The sequence below is a fragment of the Parasteatoda tepidariorum genome, chromosome 1 (genome assembly GCF_982258835.1).
Source record: "Parasteatoda tepidariorum strain Cologne lab strain chromosome 1, Ptep-v5.0, whole genome shotgun sequence".
Classification (NCBI taxonomy): Eukaryota; Metazoa; Arthropoda; class Arachnida; order Araneae; family Theridiidae; genus Parasteatoda; species Parasteatoda tepidariorum.
Genome location: NC_141755.1, coordinates 44,656,377 through 44,680,319, shown reverse-complemented (window position 1 = coordinate 44,680,319; position 23,943 = coordinate 44,656,377). Strand labels below are relative to the sequence as shown.

The 23,943-nt window shown below is 32.5% G+C and overlaps 3 protein-coding genes and 1 long non-coding RNA gene across 5 annotated transcripts; 3 read left to right on the top strand and 1 right to left on the bottom strand.

Moving 5' to 3' along the window:
- Window positions 1–9,798: 9,798 nt before the first annotated feature.
- Window positions 9,799–15,638, bottom strand: LOC147816426 (uncharacterized). Of its 2 annotated transcripts, none has more exons than XR_015433527.1 (3): window positions 15,422–15,638; window positions 14,384–14,528; window positions 9,799–11,553 (listed from the first exon to the last, which is right to left on the bottom strand). It is a non-coding gene; the product is annotated as an uncharacterized LOC147816426 (long non-coding RNA). The 2 variants fall into 2 exon arrangements; XR_015433528.1 differs by lacking the exon at window positions 15,422–15,638 and adding an exon at window positions 15,118–15,158 and having other exon boundaries at window positions 11,097–11,553.
- A 3,974-nt stretch (window positions 15,639–19,612) lies between these two features.
- Window positions 19,613–21,622, top strand: LOC147816425 (uncharacterized). The gene has a single exon (XM_087154606.1). It carries the CDS (start codon window positions 19,613–19,615, stop codon window positions 21,620–21,622), a length of 2,010 nt encoding a protein of 669 aa, XP_087010732.1.
- Window positions 21,623–21,649: 27 nt separating this feature from the next.
- LOC147816424 (uncharacterized) lies at window positions 21,650–22,631 on the top strand. The gene is made up of 2 exons (XM_087154545.1): window positions 21,650–21,686; window positions 21,781–22,631. The coding sequence occupies exons 1-2, from the start codon at window positions 21,650–21,652 to the stop codon at window positions 22,629–22,631; spliced, it is 888 nt and encodes a 295-aa protein (XP_087010671.1).
- Window positions 22,632–22,744: 113 nt separating this feature from the next.
- Window positions 22,745–23,410, top strand: LOC147816423 (uncharacterized). Its single transcript, XM_087154503.1, has one exon. It carries the CDS (start codon window positions 22,745–22,747, stop codon window positions 23,408–23,410), a length of 666 nt encoding a protein of 221 aa, XP_087010629.1.
- The last annotated feature ends 533 nt before the right edge of the window (window positions 23,411–23,943 follow it).

Sequence of the window (23,943 nt, the reverse complement as noted above, 5' to 3'; positions counted from 1 at the left end):
CTAATATCTTCTAAGAGCAGTTCTAAAGGATGTAACACCACTGACTGGATCTTACTTTCAGATGAATTTGAATACATTTTCGTTTTAATTGATGTGTGGCTTTCGTGTCTATTTTAATTGATTTTTTTGTGTACCGGAGATTGTGTGGCTTTTCTAAAAAGTGTCTCTATTTCTCACAATCATAATATGATTTTATAATACACAAAATTTGTTTATTGATGACAATATTAAAAAGTGTAAATAATTTACTCTAATTTTTATTTCATTAAAGTTTTTTTTAAAATTTTTTTATAGGATTGTTTTGTGTTGGATGAATATCTAATTTAAATTGGTCTAAATGTTGCTAGCATATATATATATATTTTTTTTTTCTGAAAAAGTTACGTATGAATGCTGAAACATGAAGGAAGAAATTTTTTTTACAGTACAACTATCGTTTTATGTTAAAAGGGCATTTATTTTTTATTCTTTGTTTAGAAACATAAAGAGACCAAAGAACATCTTAAGGGATTGTGGATCTCATTTCAAATCAGCTTAAGTAAATAGAATTAAATTGTTTGTTATTATTTGAATTAACAGTATTTGTTTATGCTTACATGGTTACTGCTACTTTATAGCCTAAAATAATAATTTTTTGTTTTGTAATCAAATGGAGAAGTGTATTATTTCTTCTTAGTCTAAATCAACTACAGTTTAAATGGTCATAAAAAGTATATTAAATTCTTAATTTATTTACCATTTGTATTAATGTTAATGTACTCAAAGTTTGGTATGAAATAACACCTAATATAAAAAAGAAGCTGCTTTTTTACATAGTCTTAAAAAAAGGCTACAAGTAAAGTAAAGTATCATTTTTTCATAACAGGTTACACCAGGGATGGGCAAACTTTTTTGGTCGAGGGCCAAAAGTCAAGAAAAAAAATGTTTGGTGGGCCAAGTAAGATCTTCAAAATTTAAGAAAGAAAAAAAAAGCGATATACAAGTTTTAATTTAAATATTTAGTGGGATGAAGGAAATTGCGATTTCATTTCTAAAAGTTCCTTATATTAAGGTTCGAAGTGAGATGTGCTTATTTTAAGGAACAAGGCTAAATCCTTTTCTGTTAGTCTACTTCTGAAATAATTTTTTCTACGGTTCATAATTGAAAACTCTTGTTCACGTATATAAGATTAAGCTAACATAGCATTGATTTTCTGGGCGTGAAATTTTAAATTTTGGAAGCTAGTTCTTTTGGTAATGATTTGTCAAACTTAGGCATATTTAGAAACAACTGCTTCAGATGATTGTTAGATTGTCCGCTCTTTGGAGCGTAAAATGCGCAGTCTGCCAAATGTGAAGTACAATTTACCTATATTAGATTCCATAAGTCAGCTCCTCGAGAAAGACAAACGCTAGTTGGAGCCAATCTACGGCTATTCTATAAAGAACTTCTGCTTTCAACATTTTACCAATAGAAGCTGTCTGTTCTAACTATTTCCATCAATTTATGTTTTATAGAACAAAAATAGAGAAAGTAAAAATGTCATCAGTACTTTGTTAAAAAAGGAAAAACAGAAATAATTTTAAACATAGTCGACAATAAAATGGATGTATATTGTTTATATTTGCCGCTGATCGGCAAATAATAATTCTATCCGCGGGCCGGATAAAATCCTCCGGAGGGCCACAATTGGCCCGCGGACCGTAGTTTCCCCATCCCTGGGTTACACATATATAATTTTTTTTGTCATTTTTTTATCATGGCTAAAATAAATTTTTATACATTTAATACAGAAAATGAGATTTGTTAAATATTTAGTTAATTTTTTACGCATGAAAAATATATATATATATAATTTTTATTTTATCTGCATGTATAGAATTGGCATTTTATTTATAATCTGCACTATGGCTCTTTCTCATACTGTTTAGCAGTTTTGGAATTTTGACATTTTTTTCAAAAAATTATTGAATATAGCTTTTTTTATTTTATTTATTTTTGTCGTTTCTTAGATGACCCTTTGACTATTCTTGGGCTGCAACCCGCAAACAGTAAGCCTATACTTATCCCCATGATTCATGCATAGAATGAAAAGGCATTACCCCATTAATTTAACAGTACTTTTTATTATTTATTTTTTAATTGTTCATTTTTAAAATCGCTGTTTGAACTCTAATGCACCATTGAAAAAGATTTTCCTTAGAGCATGAGTGGTGAGTTTTCATTGCTTATTAATAAGGAAAATAGTGAGGTTAACTGGTAATCAATAAATTATGTTTCAATTTTGATTTGCTACATTTTATATATGAATTAATTGTATTTGAAGAGAAGTGTGCTTAGGATGGAGCTCAAACTGGGCCGACTCTTTCTAGATGAAATTTCATTTATAGTTTAATGACAGCGTTACCAAAATCGACTATAGTGTTCCAAACGTCATTGATATTAAAAACTCTAAGAAAGCTCATCAATATTTGCAACATGCCTGATAAACCTAGTATGAAACTGAAGGATAAAAGCAGCAGAATTTTATTTATTTCCTTTTTTTTTTTTTCCAGAGTGCCTTCGACATTCTAAATGCTCCTCAATATCGTTTGAACACTAAGTTGTTCTTTTTTTCGTAAGATCTATGCAACTTTTTGCAATAGCTCATTCTAAAGAGCGGTCGAAAATATGAGCACAAATGCTATGACAATTCGCATTCCAATTGTATCTATGAAGTTAAATTCAAGAATTTAAAAATATTTTTACATTACAGTAAAATTCATTTGTCCAAAACTAATGTTGAAGTTCCTTTAAGAATTAAATATTATTTGTATTTTATTCATTAATGATTATAAAAAGAAGTGTATTTTAAAAGGTATGAAACATTTTATATCATTCTTAACATCAGAAATTTTCAACATAATTTTGAAGAGACGTAGTAATTACAGGAAGTTAAAAAATTATATTTTTAAATTTTAGGTATTAGAAAAGCTATTTATCTTATTAAAATTTAAATTTGATTGTGAAAATTACCTAATTAATAATCACGTAAAATACTGTACATCATACAATTCTGTAATTACATCTAACACGTTGTAAAAGCTGCAAATTGATATTTCATAGAGGAGAAAAAATGACAACGTCATCGTATCAGTTAAATTAATTGTTAAATAGGCGGTATGAAAAATAGAAAATCAGTTTGAATGGCCGATGACACACGAACGTGTTAAGTTTTAATGGCCTTCTAAGTTTTGTTTTCTCTAGTAATCACAAGTTTTTAGCCAATCCCACCTTCATCAGTCATGATTTATTAAATTTTGATTTTTTTTCCTTGCCTAATTATTAATTTATGACAATGTGTGTACTCGTTTTTTTACTTAAATTTCATCAAGGATTTTAAAAATATACATTATGGTTGAACTTTATGAAATGCCCTGTTTAAGTTGAAACCTTTTATTGTTTTTAAATGAAATTATTACGACAACCAGTTTCGACAACAATGACTGGAGTAGGATGATTTGAAATGCAGTCATCCAACTCCATCCAAACTCAAATATGTTATGCAGTTTAAGTAATGATATTTAAGAGCTTTAAATCTGACTCTAAAAAAAAAAATCGGGATATTACTGAAAAATGTGATTGGAGCGCGTGATTTTTATTTTATTTCATAATCGTCGTTCAACAGCCGACCCAATTTTGGGTTTACTGTTACCAATGTTCAACAACGTCGCCTTGTAATTTTGTACCCAATCCAAACGACCAGGGAACCTTTGGATCAAGTGTTGGGAAATTTTTTTTATTGAAACTAACCCGCGTTTGCGTTACACGAAGAAAAAAACCACGAAATCCCATAATCCGTCTACCGTGGAGGATATTTTGCATCAGCACTGTAGTAGGTGCGAGCCGGGTGCGGAATTCGTATCGACCAGCCATTATTGGGATTCGAATCTGGTTCACCTCATTCGGAGGCGAATACTTTTTCCCTTGGTTCCATCTTCACTGAGTATTAACTCTACAGGATGTTCCAATTTTATTGTTTTGTCTAAATTTAGTCATCTTCAAAATGTAAATAGCAATTCAAGCGTAATTTATGGAAATAAAGTTTTTTTTTTCTCTTAATCCGCAATGATTAATGAGAAGCAACCATGAGGGTTGATCAGCAACGTAAGCAAGAGGCGGAACTTCCCAGTTTTTAACTATAAAATTACAAAACTACGGAGTTGAACATTAGTGGTCGTAAACCCAAAAATTGGGTCAGCTGTTCTACGACGGATATAAAATAAAGTAAAATCTATCTATTATAGGCCCTGGATAGTAGGGCACTGATAGTAGGGCCCAAACGCCCAAGAGTTCGTGGGTTCGTCCACAGCCGGCCGAAGACTGCCCGTATAGTAAATGGTGACTGATGCAAGTTAAATCTATCGAGTTGCAAAGTCCTCCATGTTCCTATAACAAATCAAACAAAAATTTCCTTGTCTACTGAATTTGTTCAAAATTAAAAGGTTACAGAGTTGAACATTAGGAGTCGTAAACCTAAAATTGGATCGGCTGTTCAACGACGGTTATAAAATAAAATCTATATTTTAAATAAGGCGAGTGAAAAAGTCTTTCTCACAGTTCAAATAAGGGGGGAAATCAAAACTGTTACTCAATGCATGATTTGAAACCAAAAGTAGATTACAAGACAGGATGTGAATATTAAAGTGCAAAAGCGTTTAGTTTAGAATAGTAAATTAAGAAAAGGACTTCGACAAAGGAATAACATAAAAAGATTAAGTTGAAGCGTTTTATATCACACACACATATATATATAGGGAGGGGGGAGAGACTCCCCCCACTCTATAGGTACTGCCGCGATCATAATTTTACTGCTTATAATCTTAGCTTAACTAAATTACGCCGAAGGAAAAAAATTTAGCTTTAATTTAAACTAAACTCAGTGGCGCGACAGCCCCTAGGGGGCCAAGGCCTACTGGGCCCATCTCAGTTTTCTTGACATTGGGCTCTGGGGTGCGGGAGCAGATGTTCCAGTTAGGTGGTCAGCCGAACGCGGAACCCCCAGTGTTTAGTTCCCAAGCATGCTTGGTACTCATTTGTCTACACACTTAAGGGATGAAAGGCTGAGTCAACCTTGCCCGGCCTGAGGATCGAACCCAGGACCTGTGGCACGGGAGCGCGAAGCACTACCACTCAGCCACCGGGCGTCTAGCTTTAACTTACGATAATTTAAAATCTGTTCTCCTATTTATATCCAATTATGTTAGAGGCCCTGTGTCCTTTTCGCTCGCACTCACTTGTTTTTTCCTATATTTTAAAAACATGAATGTAATTATAAATGGATGCAGAATTTAACAGAGTATTTATAGTTTGTCTAAGCTAAGAACTCCCCCCGCCACATGGTCTGAGACCGTCTGCTGCTATGGATACAAGAATAGCGTATTTCAGGGAAGGTAGCTAGCCGACCGGTCTGTGGAAGGGTTAGGGAACTGCCCTTGCACCAGAAAGGTTCTGGGATCGAATCCCGGGCAAGGCATGGATGTTCTTTTCTTCTCTGTACTATCTGTCCTTACTGTGGGAGCAACGTTGGCCCACCTAATATGGTGCCCTGTTAATGTCCGAATTGACGAAAAATGTTAACACAGGCGGGCATTGGGGGGGGGAGGGAAGGTAGCTTCTCTTCACTCTAGGGCTAACACGATAGACCGAAAAAAAAGTCCTCTTACTCTCGCCGAATCTTAGCCAAAATCTGTCCTAAGCAATGACCCCACACCCCTTGAAATAGTTAGACCTCGTTACCATAGTCACCGCCAAGGGTCTTGACAAATGGCTAGGCGAGTTTTTACTTTAGACAAACTATACGTTAACTAGTTCATTAAACATTTTTTTAGAAAAAATTGCATGTTGAGACATAAAGGTTTGCCACCCCTGGACTAAACCATCCGACAGAGAGCAATGAAATTTGGCATACTAATAGTTCGTCGCACGAAGGTTACTGTTGACATTAAAACATTCTATTACAAACCGTTCGAGTGAAAAACGGATTGGAACTTTCTTGCGTCATGTCCACTTAATTGCATGTCGGATAATCGAATAACCCGCTTACACGAATGGAACCAAATCATTTTGTATGCAACTAATGTTAAATTTCCCCGTTTAAACTGACATTCTTTGTTTTTTGTCCCCGCCTAATTGCATAAAGAAAAGGTACTGAAATGAAAAAAAATTTTATTTTGGAGAAATGCTTCACTAACTAAAATGAAATTTTCGTTTTTCAGTTAAGATAAGGATACAATAGGTGGTCACTTCAAAAGGGTCCTGTTCATTAGTTGGTCTAAACAGGTGTTAGGGGTAAAATTGAAAAAAAAAATCAAATCTTGCTGCTAGTTATACATTGAAGTGAGCGACGAGTGTTTTACATCTCATTGACTTATAGTTTGTTTACGGTAAGAACTCCCCCCGCCACTAAATCTGAGGCCGTCTGCTGCTAAGGAAACAAGAATAGAGCATTTCAGGGAGGGTAGCTTCTCTTTACTTTAGGACAGTGTTTCCCAAACTTATGACTTTTGTGTACCTTTTCTAAATTTTTCGTAACGCTGTGTACCACTAATAAAAAAATGAGTGCATTTTTTACTATAAAAAATTGCACAAAAGTTAAAAATCACAACTGGCTGTTGACACCACTAATTATTAACTGCTAACTCCGTAAATTTTCATGGCTAGCTTTGTTTTTAAATAAGTTTGTTTGAAATTTTCGTTTATTGCAAGATATTTCGCATAAGGATGCGTACCCTCGCTAAACTGTTCCCGTATCCCTGGGGGTACGCGAACCACACTTTGGGAAACTCTGCTTTAGGGCAATATGAAGAAAAAGATTCCCTTTTTCTCTCCCACCCGAGACAAAATATATCCTAAATAGTGACCCACACCCCTATTTGAAATAGCTATACCTTGTTACCATAGTCACCCCCACGGGTCCAGACGAATAGGGGAGTTCTTACTTTAGACAAATTGTACTTACTTCACTTCACATCATTTAGAATTTTAAAAAGGCACAGAGTGATTTGTTTTGTAGTCAAGATTTGTGGTCCCCTCCTGGTGCGCTATTAGCTTTCATAAGAAAAAATTTCAAAAACGTAACACATCAGTATACAGTGTGTCTTTCTCTTAAGTAAGAATAATTATTGCTTAATCCAGAGAATAACTCTGAGAATGGTTGCAAGTTCAGCGAGAAAAGGATGGATTTGAATTAATCGGGGGTGGGGGGGGACAATGAATCTGGGAAACGATATACTTAAAAAAATTCCAAACTAAAATAGCTCATTAATTTGGAAATTCTCAAGACGAGGTTAGAAAAAAAAAAAATCTGAATATGCGTTTGAAAGGAATACGCAATTATTCATGAAAGTCTTAATAGAAACTGAAAATCTAATTTTGATAAATTGACGAATTAAACGAGTATAAAAATAGTCTTGAATTATAGATTTTTTCGGAAGGGATCAAATAATATTTTAGTACCTATATATTATACTATTCACTAATATTGATTTATTTTTATATAACTTTAAATGACATTTATATTTTATGATACTAACACAGATACTATTAATCAAAATTGTTTATTGATCATAAAACTAAGTTTATTTAATCAAAACACTATACTTTGCATTAAATACCATTAAAAATAAAATTTCGCAGAAATTTAGGATAGAATATTGCACTATCCTTTTAATCGAATAACCCGCTCAATTGCATAGATTTCGCTGGAACTGAGGATATTTTGTTAAGCGGGGTTGACTGGTTAAGCCTTAGCCGTTGTTTCCTCAAAAATCTTAAAGATAACATCATTGATACTTTATAGCTCTATTTAATAACAATAAAAAAGAGTTATTGCTTGTACTTTATTTAGTTTTTTTTTCGCTATGTCATAATTTCAATCAACAACAGTTCCGCAATTGACTGATTGTTGACACGTTCTCAGCAGATCACCGAAGTCGAGCATAACTGGCTGCTGTCAGCGTGCAGGTGAAAAACTACTTGGATCAATCTGTGAAGGGACCGAGGGTGTGAGGTATTGTTTCTCGTTAAAATGTTATACGTAAGTACTTGATTTCACGCGCATGTCGTCGGTCTATCGAAGTGAAGGGAGCCTCACCTCGGCAGAGTTCAAAATTGTGATGGCATGTCTTCAGATGATTGTCAGGAATGTTTACCAGACCGTTACCAATAGCCCATTGAGCAGCTTTAGTGCGACGTAAACAACAACAATGAAAAAAAAAAATTTACGTGGTAGCACTATGTCACCAAATTATCTCTGAAGTTATCTGAAATCACGTATTTAATTTGTCACGTCTGTCAAAATGTGTTTCGGTATAAGTAAATAATTTAAAAACAGCGGTAATTAAAATTAAAAAAAAATTCTTTTGCAATGAAAGGCAAAATTAATGGGAAAGTGGTACTAATTTGCTTAGGAAAAACGTAGAAAATTACTTCAGTTTTATTAACAGCTGTCCCTCTTTTCTTTTTCTCTGGCCTTTTAATTCCTAGTAAGAATATATATATTTTTTTGGTATTCTCTCTTTAAAAATAAAAAGTCAAACAGCTGATAAAAAATATTTGTTAGATTACGGAATTATATATTTTACTGAAATATAAAATTCAAAATAATTAGTTTGGAAAAATCTTTTTTTGATTCATATTCAAAAATGTATTAATGATTTTGTAAATTAAAGAAGTTTCAATTATAAATAACTATTTCGCTAAGATTTAAATAACTGCATATTAGTTAAATTGTTTGGAAGTGAACCGCGTTTGAAATATTTGACTTCTTATGCAGGAAAAGACATGGTGTTTCACGTTATATTTCATCTCACCAAATATTATTAAACTTCTAAATTTATTTCTCACCTATCCTGACATGAATAAATACAAAGAAATAATGAAAAAAAATATATTTAATGAAAATTCTGAGTCAAAGTGTTAATGCTGACGCTCAGTTCATTTAAGTAATGTAATAGATGCATATTGAAATACTAAAAAGTAAGCCATTATGTTACAAAAAGCAACATTTATGGAGTTCAGGTACTTATTCGTATAGATTAATCGTAAAAAAGCGCCATACTATTATTGTCGCCAATGATGCTTAATTAATATGGGTAATTCCTATTATATAAATTAAAAAAATTACTTATTTACAAAAATTCCAAGTTAATGGTTAATTTCGATATTATGCCTAGTAATGTTGAATACAGTTAATCTCAATTTTAATGGGCTGAACAACAAAAAACAGGTTTTGTTATGTTTTTGCTTATTAATTTTGTCAGTATATACCGTTCAGTTTTGTCCACGATTTCATTGGGTTGTTCAGTACCGAGTTATTGTTTTTTTGATTTTATTAATCCTGTTCGAAGAGTGGATATTTAGCTAGTTGAAAATAAAAAAAAGTTGAATTACAGTTCGTTAAAAATAAGTTAACTAACGCTTTTCGTTTTTTTTTTAAAAATATGGCGGGAAAATTTATTGAATTTCGTTCCGGTTTTTTGGTTTTCCGGCTTTCTGATTTCCGGATAACGGGTTCTGTACTGTATAAGTTTATCCTAAAATAGAAATATTTTTTTTAATAGAGTGATAGAAATTTTTTTAATAGAAATAATTTAAGTATTCATATGCATGTGCTGCTTACCTGTATTCATACAATTATCAATGATTTAAAATTTATTCGCAGAATTTATATGCAGTCATTCTGAATTTAATTTTGTAACAAGAGCAAACAAACTTTTTGGTTTATTGAATTGTTTTTATCACTTTAATTAATTGCATTAGCTACAAGAAGATTGGAATTTGAATAAAATATTCAAAAACATTTATTATTCTTACATTTTTAATAAACTCAACTACAGCATATCTACAACCCATCAACTAAACAAAAATTATAAATCTGAACACATGCTTGCAGCAGAAAATAATTTTACAGAAATTCTATAGACTTATAACAAATTTAAAGGCACTAAACTTAGTGAATTTGGTAAGTACTGCATAAACAAAACCTTAAATAGCTTCTGATCTAGTTATTATATCTTCACACACGAGAACTCAATCTCAATGGTTTAAAAAGGTGACTAGCAAATAAGCTAATTACTTAGTGCAGTTGATATTTTAATTAATGAAAACAGAACATACTACTTTATCTGAATTAACATACCTTTGGATACCTAATAGGGTGACCTGGGGTAATTCCTGATCAAAAAATGCAAACATCTGTTTTGTGAAAAAACTATTCAAAATAGAATTTTAATATTTACTGGAAATTTGAGGCTATATGGGATGAGTCCTATGCTACCTTCTTTTGTTTAAAAATCTAATTAGAATTTAAAAGATTTTAAATTTTTAGTGATAAGGAATTACCCCTTCTCTTGATCATTTCTGGGGTAATTACTGATCACCAGTTTTTATAGTAAATGGGCTGTTTAAAAATAATTATACAATGGTAATTAACAAATAAGACATTAAGATCAAACAAATAAACCAAAAAGATATTTTTAAGCAGCTATTAAAACGTTTTATTTAAAAGCCGGAATAAAGATTAACACTTCAGCTCTGGCAGCAGCTCTCACACTGAAATTTTCATTTTCAATCTTTAAAAGAAATTTGCCATTTTTGCTTTCTAGAAGCTTAGTATCCTTTTTAGGACTATAATTTCTCACCATATTTATATTAGGTTAATTTATCAACTTAAAAATTATTCTAACAATGTACACACATAAAAATAAGATAGAAGAAAGGTAAGACAAGCTAGAAATGGTGCATATCAGAACATATTTGTCTTGTATGCAGCTAAAAACAAATTTTGTGATTATAGTTAAAATATATTTTATAGTCCTAAATGCTTTTCGTTTATTTTTATGAATTTAAAAAATATACAATTATATTTAATACATATAGCAAAATCAATGACTGAAATGTTATCTTGTTACGGTACAGAGATATTCTTCAAACTAAATGAGACTCTGCATAAACCATTGTAGAAAATCAAGTCCTGGTAAATATATCTCACAGAAAAGCTTTAAGCAGACAATGCTGTGAGACCATTCCCCGGGACAAACATGAATCATCAGCAGAATCCAGGCAAAAGCTAGAAGAGAACAAGTTGCTTCAAATTAATATTGTAATCAAGATACCTTGTTAAGATTTCAACCAATGGTTAAGTATATAGATAAAAGCACAACTCTTCAAATTGTGAATCTAATAAAGGATTGCATACATTAGTTTGAATCAATTTGAATTACAGAGTGAAAGAACTTTTAGCACAGAAGTATAAGTTTTAAGTTATAAGCACAGATTAACAGAAATTTTATTATTATTATTAAATCTGGCATATCCATCTTTTTCCACGCATATGGCATACTTGTGACACTTTCAGAGTGGTCTCACAACTCTTTTGGGAGGAAGCATCACTCAAACTCATACTCGGGGATTTGACACATCTGTCACTTTAAAATCAAGACATAAAAAAGGAGTGTAAATTATTGCAACATTAGCTTTGTTGCTCGATTTTTTCTTTTTGCAGATCCCCAATTTAGTCAGGTTACTTACATCTGAAAGAGAGGGAAAGTGTCTGATTAATATTATTTAATATTTCTATTGCAGCATCAATCAGGGTTTACATATAAAGACTAATGGCTTTAAGAACAAGACAATCACAGGACATTACATCACAGCATTTAATAGTTAGTCACAGCACAGATTTTATTATATTTTCTTTACACAACATAAATGACCCCACAGCCAATTGTTCAGTTGGTGTGTGCACTGTTGAGTCACCGTTTACCCTAGAGACAGCCACGTAGGCTTCTTAAAGGCACGAGTCCATGATGGATCATGGAATGTGCATGTTGTGTTATCCCCACGCTGACTTTTAATGATGAGCCAGTACATGTTGATGTGTTTGTCCATTGTTCAGGTTTGATTGCACTGTTCCCAGTTTTTTAGTATCTAATCATCTAAATTCTGTCGACATCACCAGTTCCTTAATGAATATTATTTTCTAAACCTTTTACAAGAATAAAAAATAAAATCATAAATTAATTTTCTAAACTTATTAGTATCTAGATCAAACATTAAATTAGTTTTTATTTAGAATGCAATAAATGCCACTGATAAAAACAAAAGTAATAAATATTTTTGAAATAATCAAAGTAAAAGAATATATTATATATTATTAATATATATATTATTAATTATATATTATTAATAAAAGAGGAATATACTAACTGGTAGGGCACTGTCTTTTCCTTAACCACGGTGTGATTAAAGACAAATACTGATAAACATTAAAAGATCATTTAATTCATTCTGACTTTAATTATTTTATTAATACTGTAATAATTTATAAACAGTGCTGTACTAACAGTAAACAATCCATACTATAACAATACAGTTGGGGAAAAAAAACTCACAACGATTAAGGTATAATGCCACTGTTAAAAATAAACAATTCTCCGAATAATCAAAACATTATAGTAATAAAAGAGAAAGATACTAACTGAGACACTCATATTAGCTTCTGTTAAGTCTAGATCTCATTTAAGCTAACAAAGAATAGAATTAGATCAATCTCCGTGCAATCTAAAATTTTTTATAATCTCTTTTAGTGTTGAACATATATCCATTGCTATTTAGAAATAGCAATTGGCATTATTCATTAGCGTTATTAGCATTATTCATTTAGTATATTTTGCCAAAGGCATTTAAAGTGGAAGAGTATTTATAATTCAGGTACAATGCTCTAAACAATCTTCCCTCTGTTCTTTAAGGGTAGAACCAGAATCATTGAGAGAGAGAACTAGTCATAAAATATTCTATTGCATCTAAAAAAATTTCTGCATTGTGTAAAGTAGCACAGATAAGAATATTAGAAAAAAACACTCTCTACTGAATATTTTTCTTTACAGCATCATAGTACTAAATCTGTTCAAGTACTGTCAGGGATCTGTCCAGACATTCTGTAAAAGGTCCGTATTTGTAAAATTGGAAAAAAATTACTTGTAATCTGTGAATATAAAATAAACGTTAAGTCACATTCTTTCAACCAGGGTCCTGCTTTTGTGAATTTGTACAAATAGGGTCTGTTATTGCAAAAAAAAAAAAAAAACTTTTTCAAGGAGTTTTTAAATTGTAAAGACTTACAAGATTATGTCCAACACTGTAAAATTATAATTAAAAAAATTAAAATTTAAAAAATAAACAGCAATTGCTGCTACTAAATTAGAGATGCAACATACAAATATTTGGTATTTTGCCTATACTGCTGAACGCAGAATATTCATTTCGGACGAATAAAGGAAGAAGTGTCTGCCGAAGACAAAATTTATTTAGATTACATCTGTCGTTCCCCCCCCGGAAGGGCTTATTCGATTAACAAAACAATAATGAAGATAAACGAATTTGTGAAGGGTCTGAGTAAAGGATAAATTATTTTGTGAAATGTCCGTTTTTATGAAAAGATATTTTGTGAATAGTTCGTTAACAGACCCAAATCTCTTCTAAACAGATATCTGACTGTGACTACTCTTTCTTATTTGTATGGGATGAGTTCTGGTCATCTGGCTAAATGTCAAGACAAGATTACAATATTTTTATATTATTAGTATATAAAGTTGTGTATAAATACACTTCTTTTTTTAGCAACTTTGCTATGCATTCTTCAAAGATGTTTGCCAGTTGAATATGGCCCTGGCAGTTTAAATGTATGTGATCTTAACCAATACATTCATCCACAGATAAAGCTGATTCAAAGAACATTAGCCCAAGTAAAATTCACAAAGTTTTAATTACTTCATTGAATCGCTTTATAGTGACGTTTTCAAGATTAACAAAATGTTGATGCATACGCTGATCTTTCAGCAAGAGAAATTTCTAAACTCTTCGTTCGAGAAAAACAACTCAGAAATATTTCTGTATTGTGATCTGCCGTGCCAACTACAATCGCCAAGGTGCTAAACAGATTTTAAACTTGCAAATTTAATAACAAAAAAAAAAAAAAAACATGTAGATAGTTGTCCGGGGGTGGTTACGAGTTATACCTTCTGAGTTCCCTTCTCTTTTTATTAGTTCCTGGCGGCTGGCTACCCAGAATTATTCTTCCACAGATAACCAAACAAAATCTCCCCAATAACCCCACAAATTTTATTAACCACACAAGCCAGTTTTTTAAAGTTGGGCATTGTACCCAATTGCACATCATTAGTTCCTTTATTATTAAGAAAAGCAAAATAAATTATTATTTTATAGCACAACCATAAGTAATATTAATAAAAAAATAAATAAGTATCTGAATTAGAATAGTTACACAAGATACAAACAATGCCAACAAATGGTTTAGATACATAATCATTGAGTACGTAAATAAATTACATTTCAACTTACCAACATGAATTAAGACAAAAACACAATCGTCCCTTCACAACTGCACACTTAATTTGTCCACACCGATTCCAGGGTGTGCAAACATCGATATCCCATTTTCATTCAGCATTTAAGTAATTAGCCAAATACTTCTCCAAGGAATCACCTAGTAAAAAAGTATTTTATGAAGAGAAAGAAGAAATATGAAAAGTTTGCTTTACATTGTCCACGTAAACTGTCAAAAATCTTAGGGTAATGAAAAAAATACAATTATAGATATAGTTTGAGAAGTTAAATAATTGAAAAAATTCAATTTCATATTAATATCCAATAAAGATAACTTAAATTTAAGATAACTTGCTAATCTGAATTATCTTCTAATTTATTATAGTATTTGTATTATGTATTTTAAATAAAACAAATTATTGAGTACAAATTGTTTTGCACATATTGTGATACACCTATAGAATAAAAATTTTTTTTGAAAGTATGCATGCTCATAATTTATTCAATAGTTAAGACAACCTAAAAGAATAATAATGAATGCAGTAACTGTGAATGAAAATGATAAATATTATCTAAATTTGTTCCATTTCTCTCAGAATTTTTTTTTAGATTAGTTTACAATAAAATTGAAACAAATTATTTTAGACATGATCAAAACCCTCTTCACTATTTTTAAGAAAATTCAATATTAATCTTTCTGTATATAATAAATTTTAATTAGCAATATATTTCATAGATAAAAAAGATACCTCTGTATTATGTCACTAAAATAAACATAAATCAAGTAATTCAAATAAAAGAAATTTCATTACTAAACTGCTTCACACAATTTCGGCAGATCAAACAAAGGATTTCTAAGGAAGCAGAGAAAAACTTTGATAAATGAATTTTTATAACGATTTTCTTAAAATACATACATTTTACAAACTATTTACTTTAAAATACAGATATTTAATAAAATTCATTAATCCTTTTAAAAATTTCATGTAATTTTTTTATATACTGCTATGAAACGTACACTAATATTATAAATCTTTAATTAATAAGAATTACCTGTAATTAAAACTTTTATGATGATAAAATATGAAATCCCGCGCAGCCAAATACAGAAAATGGCTTCCTCTAACAATAGCTTTTGTTTAAACAACGCCAATTGCTTTGGCGAAAAAGTTTGGTCACACAATCAATATAGGGTTATAAGAAGATTGATGGATAAAAGCTAGCGTCAAGCTCACTCCGCCCAGTTACCAATTCCTAAATTGACCAAATATCACTTTTAACTACATGAGAAACGCCATATTGTTTGCTCCGTTCAAAACTTTGTTTGGAACGAGGAGAGCTAGTGACGTCGTTGATGACGTAGGACTGACCCTGTCTATTACAGGTGGCGTAAAACAGAGCCCTCTACCAATGGCAACACTTCGCATGCTTTCATCCGTAGCGTGTGGAGAGTCATATGAGAAGGAAGTACGTTAGTTTCTGTCTTGATTTTTAACTAGATTAAAATCTTTTAAGTTAGGAAACTATATGCTACTGAAAACTACATTAAACATAGTGCTAAAAGAAAGTATCATGAAAATTTTGGAAAATAATTTTTCAATATTAAATACGAAAAATATTAAGAAAAGGAAAAATATCGTCTATACAACTGAAAAGAGGAGGAAGGAGAGGGAAAGAGGAGGAGTCAGAGGCATGAATCCGGTCTTCTCAGTGCCGGATTAAGCGTACGTGAGGCTCTAGGCCATTCAAATTTTTTGGACCGTTAGATTAATTTTTTTTCTCGTATGGATGGTGTTTTCTACACTAGGGTGCGCTGCAAGCTCGGGACTGCCTAAATTTCCGGGTTACTGTTTCAGTTGTATTTTAAAGCCATTTGGCATCATTGTGTTTTGAGATTCTTGCAAACAATGCATTTGATTACTTATTACTTATGTTTACAATGCTAACAATACTTGTGTTTACAATACTAAAAGTGTTAACACTAACGTAAGATGGTGCACAGCTTGCAACACGAACAAACAATAATAAACAAATGGAAAGAGGCCAAATCAAGACTGCCAAAAAAGCGAGTTATTCAAAATCTAGCAAACATGTCACCTTTTTTAATAATAAATAACAAAATAACTAAAACAAATTTTCACTCCAAACTCCCCAGAATTACATAATAACATTAATATCTTATGAAATACGGCCGATTTGAGCTCAGAAATTATCTAGTTTATTTCTTTTATTGAAAACAAAATTATTCGTTTGAAAATATCGCCTATCAGAATAACATGTAGTAAGCAGCTGCAAACTTTTTAACCGGAACTAGAGTAGGTCCAAAGCTCGAGATTGTTATTGTTTACATTTCTATTGAAAACACCATCCATATTTTTTATTTATTCAAATATAAAAGTATTAATATATCTTTTCATTTAAGAAAGCATATTTAAAATTAAAATAAATAATAATAAATTATATTTTACTTTATTTTGTTAAATTAGAACTAAAAAATAGTCATAACATTTTATTATCATATATATATATATATATATATATATATATATATATATATATATATATATATATATATATATATATATATATATATATATATATATATATATATATATATATATATATATATATATATATATATATATATATATATATATATATATATATATATATATATTTGAAATTGATTTTTTTTAATCATTGTTTTTCGTATATTTTTTAAATTAAATTCCAAAAAATCCCTTTTAAGGGGGCCTCTAATCATTGGGAGCCCCAGGCCATTTCCTAGTCTGGTCTAATGGGTAATCCGGCACTGGGTCTTCTCAACAAGTGGCGTGTAGCGTATCTACCACTACAAAATTACAACTACAATTCACTAGCATATAAGACGTGTTAACACGACTCTATGTTGGGGTACCTTTTCATAGATGAAGATTGACATGGTCGAATACTACTATCCCCACATTGGTGACCTTCGGAAGTGATGTGAACACGCCTACCTTGACAGAAACGCACAGTTCGATATGAACACGCCTATCTTGACAGTAGCGCCCACTTCGATCTGGAAACGCCTACTTCGATGAATAGTCCACATCAGGGGCGGATCTACTTAAGGGCTTTTTGGGCTGCAGCCCAGGGCCCCGTGGATACAAAGGGCCCCAGTCCCCACTGAAAACAATCGGTGATATTTTGAATTTAAAAAAATATCTAATATTTAAAAAAAAACTATTATAAGGTTGGCAACCCTGAGATCAATCAACCCATCCATATGCGCGTCTATCGAACGGAACGGGGAATTACCAGTCGCTTGTTTTTGGTCAGTGTATTTTTTCGCGTCTATTACGGGGGACTTCACGCAGCGCCGCTTAACTCCCGACGTAATTTTTTCTTCCGCACTTCTGTTCTCGTCGTCAAAGTGTCAAACTTGTTTAGTTTACTAATAACTGTCTTGACTACCAGCAACCCTCTCATCCCACTGAAATTTGTTGATATTTTCTACACTATCATTCTATGATGTTTCTATGCTACACTATCTTAAGGATTTTTTAACTTTGCCAATCACTAGCTGTGAAGCTGAGCTCTCTTTCTCCAGGATGTCATACATAGAAAACAAATGTAGGACAACAATGTCGAACCATCGACTAAATCATTTATCAGTTCTTTCCATAAATTGTGATTTAACGAAGGACTTAAAATGTGCTGAACAAATAAAGGAATTTGTACCACAAAAATGCAGAAAGGTTGCCTTATAATTTATATAACATAACTACACTTAACCTGTCAATTTCTTTTGCAATAATGTTGTACAGTTGCTGTTTGTATAGACAAATAAAAATAAATAAGTAAAAAAAATTAATAAAATTATTTTATTGTCCTATTTTTTTCTATATACTTATCTACATCACTATAGAAAACAGTTTTTTTTGACAAAATTGCTATTAGGGCCCCAAAGTAGTTTCAGCCCAGGGCCCCACAAAATCCCGATCCGCCCATGGTCCACATTGAACAGTTGACTTGCTACTTGTGACTGCTACATTATCCACCTCCTCGCACTGTTGCTACTCAGTTTCGTCTCGATAACGCACAACGTCGGTTTGCATACACTCGACTGCTAACGGCAACACAGGACCGTGAAGTTAATACACCTCTCACATTCAGCACTCAGAAAGTACGGTGATCTTAATACAGCTCTCCCGTCTTCTTACAAAACAGCAATGAATCAACTAGTGGTATCCGTTCATCGAATTCTATCACAGATATAATTCTGGTGGGGGAGTTGTTACGTTTTGAAATAAGAATTGGATAGGTTTTGTATAATGGAGAGTTGGGTGAAAGCGTTTTTATTTGTCTCCAAATAACTTTTGACTTATACAATGGAATTCGAGTTTGTGTTTTAGAAATATGTTGAAATTTTGTATTTTCTTTTAAGAATTTTTGTTTAATAATATTTAGGAGTGGAAGAAGTGGGGTACATTTCTTGCCGTACTCAATATTGTGGTGACCCGGAGTAGTGATAAAGGAATGGATGCAATATTAAGAAAACGCAGAGCTACTAGAGCTTCCTTTACCAAAACGTTTAATACTTTATTTGAAGAATTAAATAAAGAGTTACCAGATGATAAAGTATTAAAAACTAAAAGTGCCACGTTAGAACGACTATATGGAATATTAAATGAATTCGACTCAAGAGTACTAGAAGAAAAGTTTGATACTGAAGAAGAATTTGAAATAGAACATACAAGTACCGAAGAGTATAATGAAAAAATGGATCTCGTTCGTGTAGAAATTGCAGACCATTTCAATAAGAAAGTTGAACCTTCCTTGGCTTCCTTTAGTTCGTCGCCAAAGCTAAGCAGACGAAAATTAAAGTTACCCAAGATTGAATTTGAACAATTCGGAGGTGACATTAAGGATTGGCTTACATTCTGGAATCAGTTTAAGCGTATCCACGATGACCTAGAAATGGAAAAAGAAGATAAATTCCATTATTTATATCAAGCAACCGTAGTTGGTTCCAGAGCTAGAGAAATCGTGGAGAGTTTCCCCGCCACTGCTGACAATTATGATAAGGTTATTGAATGCTTAAAAAATAGATTTGGAGGTGAAGAATTATTAATTGAATTTTATGTCAGAGAATTATTAAGTCTAGTTATTAAAAATGCCACAGAACAACCGAGAAGAATAAATGTAACTCATTTATACGATAAATTGGAATCCTACCTTCGTTCTTTAGAGTCAATAAGTATGACCAGTGACAAATACGCTGCAATGTTATTCCCTTTGGTTGAATCGTGCATTCCTGAAGAGATTTTAAGAGTTTGGTTAAGGAGTTATTCAACAACAAAGGTTCAAGAAAATACGTATTGTGAAAAATTGAAGCAACTGCTATTGTTTCTGAGAAACGAAGGGGAAGGAGAACAACGAATTTCTTTAGTGAGAACTGGATTCAAATTTATTGCTGCTGGTACTAAGAAAGAAAAGAAGACTGAAGCTGATATATTTATACCAACAGCAAATGAGTTATTTTCTGGAAGTAAAAGCTCGAGGACTGTGGTAGATAAAAGGTGTGTATTTTGCGACAAAAACCACGAGAGTAAAGATTGTTTTACGGCAGCCAAATTGGCTTACCATCAGAAGCAAGAACTAATTAAGAATAAGAAAGCTTGCTTTATATGTCTTAAGTTTGGACATAAAGCAAAATATTGCAAATCAAGTGTTAAATGTCTAATTTGTGCTAAGAGACATTGGTCGATCATGTGTGCAGAATTATCGCCAAACAAGCACGAAGTAAAAGATGAAAAAGTAATTGATTCGAGTGAAAGCCAAAATGTAATACTTGCGAATTCTTGCTGTTCTGGAGAGATATTCCTTCAAACTTTAATGGTAAATATTGAGAGTAAAGAAGGAAAACGTGCTATAAGAGCATTAATTGACACTGGCTCTCAACGCTCATATATTCTGAAGAGCACTGTTGAGGAACTGAAATTTCACCAAATTGATACTCAAACATTGATTCATAGCTTATTTGGAGGGTCAAAATCAAGGAGCGAAATTCATAATCTTTTTTCTATTAAAGTTACCGATTTGAAAAATAGTTATAGTTGTAATATGCATGTTTTGGATCAACATAAAATTTGCAGTTTTGTTCCACGACTTCATGATGGACCTTGGATACAGGAAATAGTACTGAAGGGCATCTCACTTAGTGATATTGGGAATCATCGACAGCCTATTGAGTTATTAATTGGAGCCGATGAAGCAGGAAAACTTTACACTGGGAAAGTGTGCAATTTGGCGTGTGGTTTAACTGCAGTAGAGACTTATTTAGGATGGGTCATTATGGGGAAAATGAAACCCTCAGTAATTGACGCCAATCTTTCGAATGTTTTGATTTCTCTATTAACTCAGACCACTGACATAGAAAACCTTTGGAAGCTTGAAGCAATAGGTATAACAGATGCATGTGAAATAAAAGATCAAAAGGAAATAGAGGACGCAGTCCAAGTGCACTTCGAAAGAACGGTTAAATTGAATTCTGAAGGACGGTATGAAATTTATTTGCCATGGATCAAAGAAGCGAACATCTTGCCTGACAATGGAAAAGTAGCCGAAAAAAGATTACTATCTACTACAACAAAACTTAACGAAGCTAATAAATTTTTCGACTACAATGCAATTTTTGAAAATTGGTGTAAGGAAGGTGTTATAGAAGAAGTCCCTGAACAACTTAAAGGCAATAGTGCACATTACATTCCTCACCGAGCAGTTTTTAAAAACAGCTTGACAACTCCGGTGAGACCCGTTTTTGATGCATCTGCCAAACAGAAAGGATCTTTTTCATTAAATGATTGCTTAGCCAAGGGGCCAAATTTGCTGGAACTGATACCCGTGATAATTCTAAAATTTAGAGAAAACAGCATTGGGGTAATTTCCGATATAAAAGGTGCCTTTCTTCAAATTTCAGTAAATGATAAAGATCGTGACTACTTACGTTTCTTGTGGTGGAAGGATGATAATAAAACAGAAATAAAACTTTTCAGACATTGTCGTGTAGTGTTCGGGGTAAACTGCAGTCCGTTTCTGCTTGGAGCAGTTATCAAATTTCATTTGAGACAGTTTGACTCTGAAATTGCCGAGAAGTTATTATATTCTTATTATGTGAATAATTGTGTCACTTCTGTGAATACTGAAGAGGAATTGCGGAACTTCATCAATAAATCGACCGAAATAATGACAAAGGAAAATTTGACTTAAGATGCTGGGAGCATACGAAAATACATAATGATGAAGATGAAGAAAAGATTCTGCAAAAAAGTTGGCAAGAAAAACTAAGTTGGGATACCGAATTATAACAGAAGATTTGAAAAAGGAATTCTTAGTTTGGCTTGAGGATTTACCTTTATTATCATCAGTAAGAATTCCTCGCCAAGCAACAGCAGTTAATAGAAGTTCCAGTAGTTTGCATGTTTTTGCTGACGCTTCAAAATATTCGTACGTAACTGCCATTTTTCTTAGAAATGAATCGCAAGATAAAATAAAAGTGCAACTTTTACAGGCAAAGTCAAGAGTTTCTCCACTGCGAAAAATCACAATTCCAAGACTTGAATTATTAGATTGTTATATTGGCGCTAAGTTATCTGAATTCGTCACGAAAAGTTTAACTCTGGAAATAAATGAAACATATTATTGGACGGATTCAACAACTGCCTTGTTCTGGATTAAGAAGAATGACCTACCCTGGGGAACATTCGTTTGTAACAGAGTGAAGAAAATACGTGAATGTAGTGATCCCAAGGATTGGAGACATGTTCCTGGTATTAGTAATCCTGCTGACTTGCCATCTAGAGGATGCACTGTTTCAAAGCTTCTGGAAACTAAATGGTGGGAAGGCCCACTTTGGTTGTCCAAGTCTAAAGAAGAGTGGCCTAATTCAACCCCAATCGAAAATGATGAGGAAATATACTTAGAGCAGAGGAAAACCGTTGTGGCAACTCTTACCTGCGAGAACACTGAAAATTCATGGATGCTAGCATATTTTTCGAGTTACTTAAAAATTTTAAGAATGACGGCATGGATTCTAAGATTCCTCAAAAATGCTCAGAAAACAAGAACTGAACGAGAGATTGGCGAGCTGAAATTGTACGAATTGAATGAGGCTGAAAAAGTATTAATGAAGCAGATTCAGCAAAAGTCATTTAATGACGAAGATATTGCAAGGTTAAAATCTTTATGCGTCTTTAAAGACGAAGAAGGTATATCTTAAGAGTAAGCACCAAGTTAACTGAAAGAAAAGATCTTGAAAGCTTTATCAGTCCTATACTGCTGCCAAGCACGCATAAACTTGTGGAATTAATGATTTTTTACATGCACAAAAGTATGTGCCATGCGGGGATTCAGATATTGATGTCTAAATTAAGAGAACGATTCTGGATTATAAGATCTCGTAAGACGATTCGCAAAGTTTTAGCTCGTTGCGTGAGATGTAAAAGACACCAAACTACGAGGATCGAATGCAATCCAGGAGTGTTACCTGAAAACAGAGTCAAAGATGCATTGGTGTTTGAAATAACAGAAATAGATTTGGCGGGACATTTGATGCTTAGAGAAAAATGCAAAGCATGGATAATTATATTTACATGCGCTGTCTACAGAGCCATCCATTTGGAATTGATAACTTCTCCATCAACACAAAGTTTTTTGCTTGGTTTACGACGATTTATAGCCAGACGAGGAAGACCGAAAGTTATTTATAGCGATAATGGCACCAATTTTACAGAAGCTAACAACCTATTTAAATCGTTGGATTGGAAAATGATCGAAATTGAAACATCTGTGAATAGGATTCAATGGAACTTTAATCCTCCTGCTTCCCCATGGTGGGGAGGATTTTGGGAAAGAACGGTGCAGATGGTTAAAACACTTCTTCGTAGGGTTTTAGGTCAATCAGCTTTAAATTATGAAGAAATGACGAGCGTTCTTTGTGATTGTGAGGCAACAATTAAATTTTTTAAATTTAAAGTGCCAACTAAATTTTTGAGCTGAAAAACTTGGACTTTCGGAACAGTATTTTAACATTATAATTTTCATTCATTTTACTCATAGAAATATAATTAGTTTTGATTAGTAAAGTAAACCTCCAATCAAAACGGTGGGAGGATTGTTACGTTTTGAAATAAGAATTGGATAGGTTTTGTATAATGGAGAGTTGGGTGAAAGCGTTTTTATTTGTCTCCAAATAACTTTTGACTTATACAATGGAATTCGAGTTTGTGTTTTAGAAATATGTTGAAATTTTGTATTTTCTTTTAAGAATTTTTGTTTAATAAAATTTAGGAGTGGAAGAAGTGGGGTACATTTCTTGCCGTACTCAACAGGAGTACTGTAGCGTATCTACCATTACAACTACAATTCACTAGTATGTAAGACGCGTTAACACGATTCTATGATGGGGTACCTTTTCATAGATGAAGGTTGACATTGTCGATAACTACTCTCCCCACATGGCGTATTCCAGTGTTGCTATTCGTGATCGCAACGCTTGAGTACGCCCTCTGGCGGGAGCCTGAAAATATCCG

Bases quoted from the DNA above. Each gene is read 5' to 3' on its own strand.
- LOC147816425 (XM_087154606.1), top strand. From the start codon at position 19,613: ATGACCAGTGACAAATACGCTGCAATGTTATTCCCTTTGGTTGAATCG.
- LOC147816424 (XM_087154545.1), top strand. From the start codon at position 21,650: ATGATGAAGATGAAGAAAAGATTCTGCAAAAAAGTTG. The intron at 21,687-21,780 runs GCAAGAAAAACT...TATTATCATCAG, and splicing joins AAGATTCTGCAAAAAAGTTG to TAAGAATTCCTCGCCAAGCA.
- LOC147816423 (XM_087154503.1), top strand. From the start codon at position 22,745: ATGTGCCATGCGGGGATTCAGATATTGATGTCTAAATTAAGAGAACGA.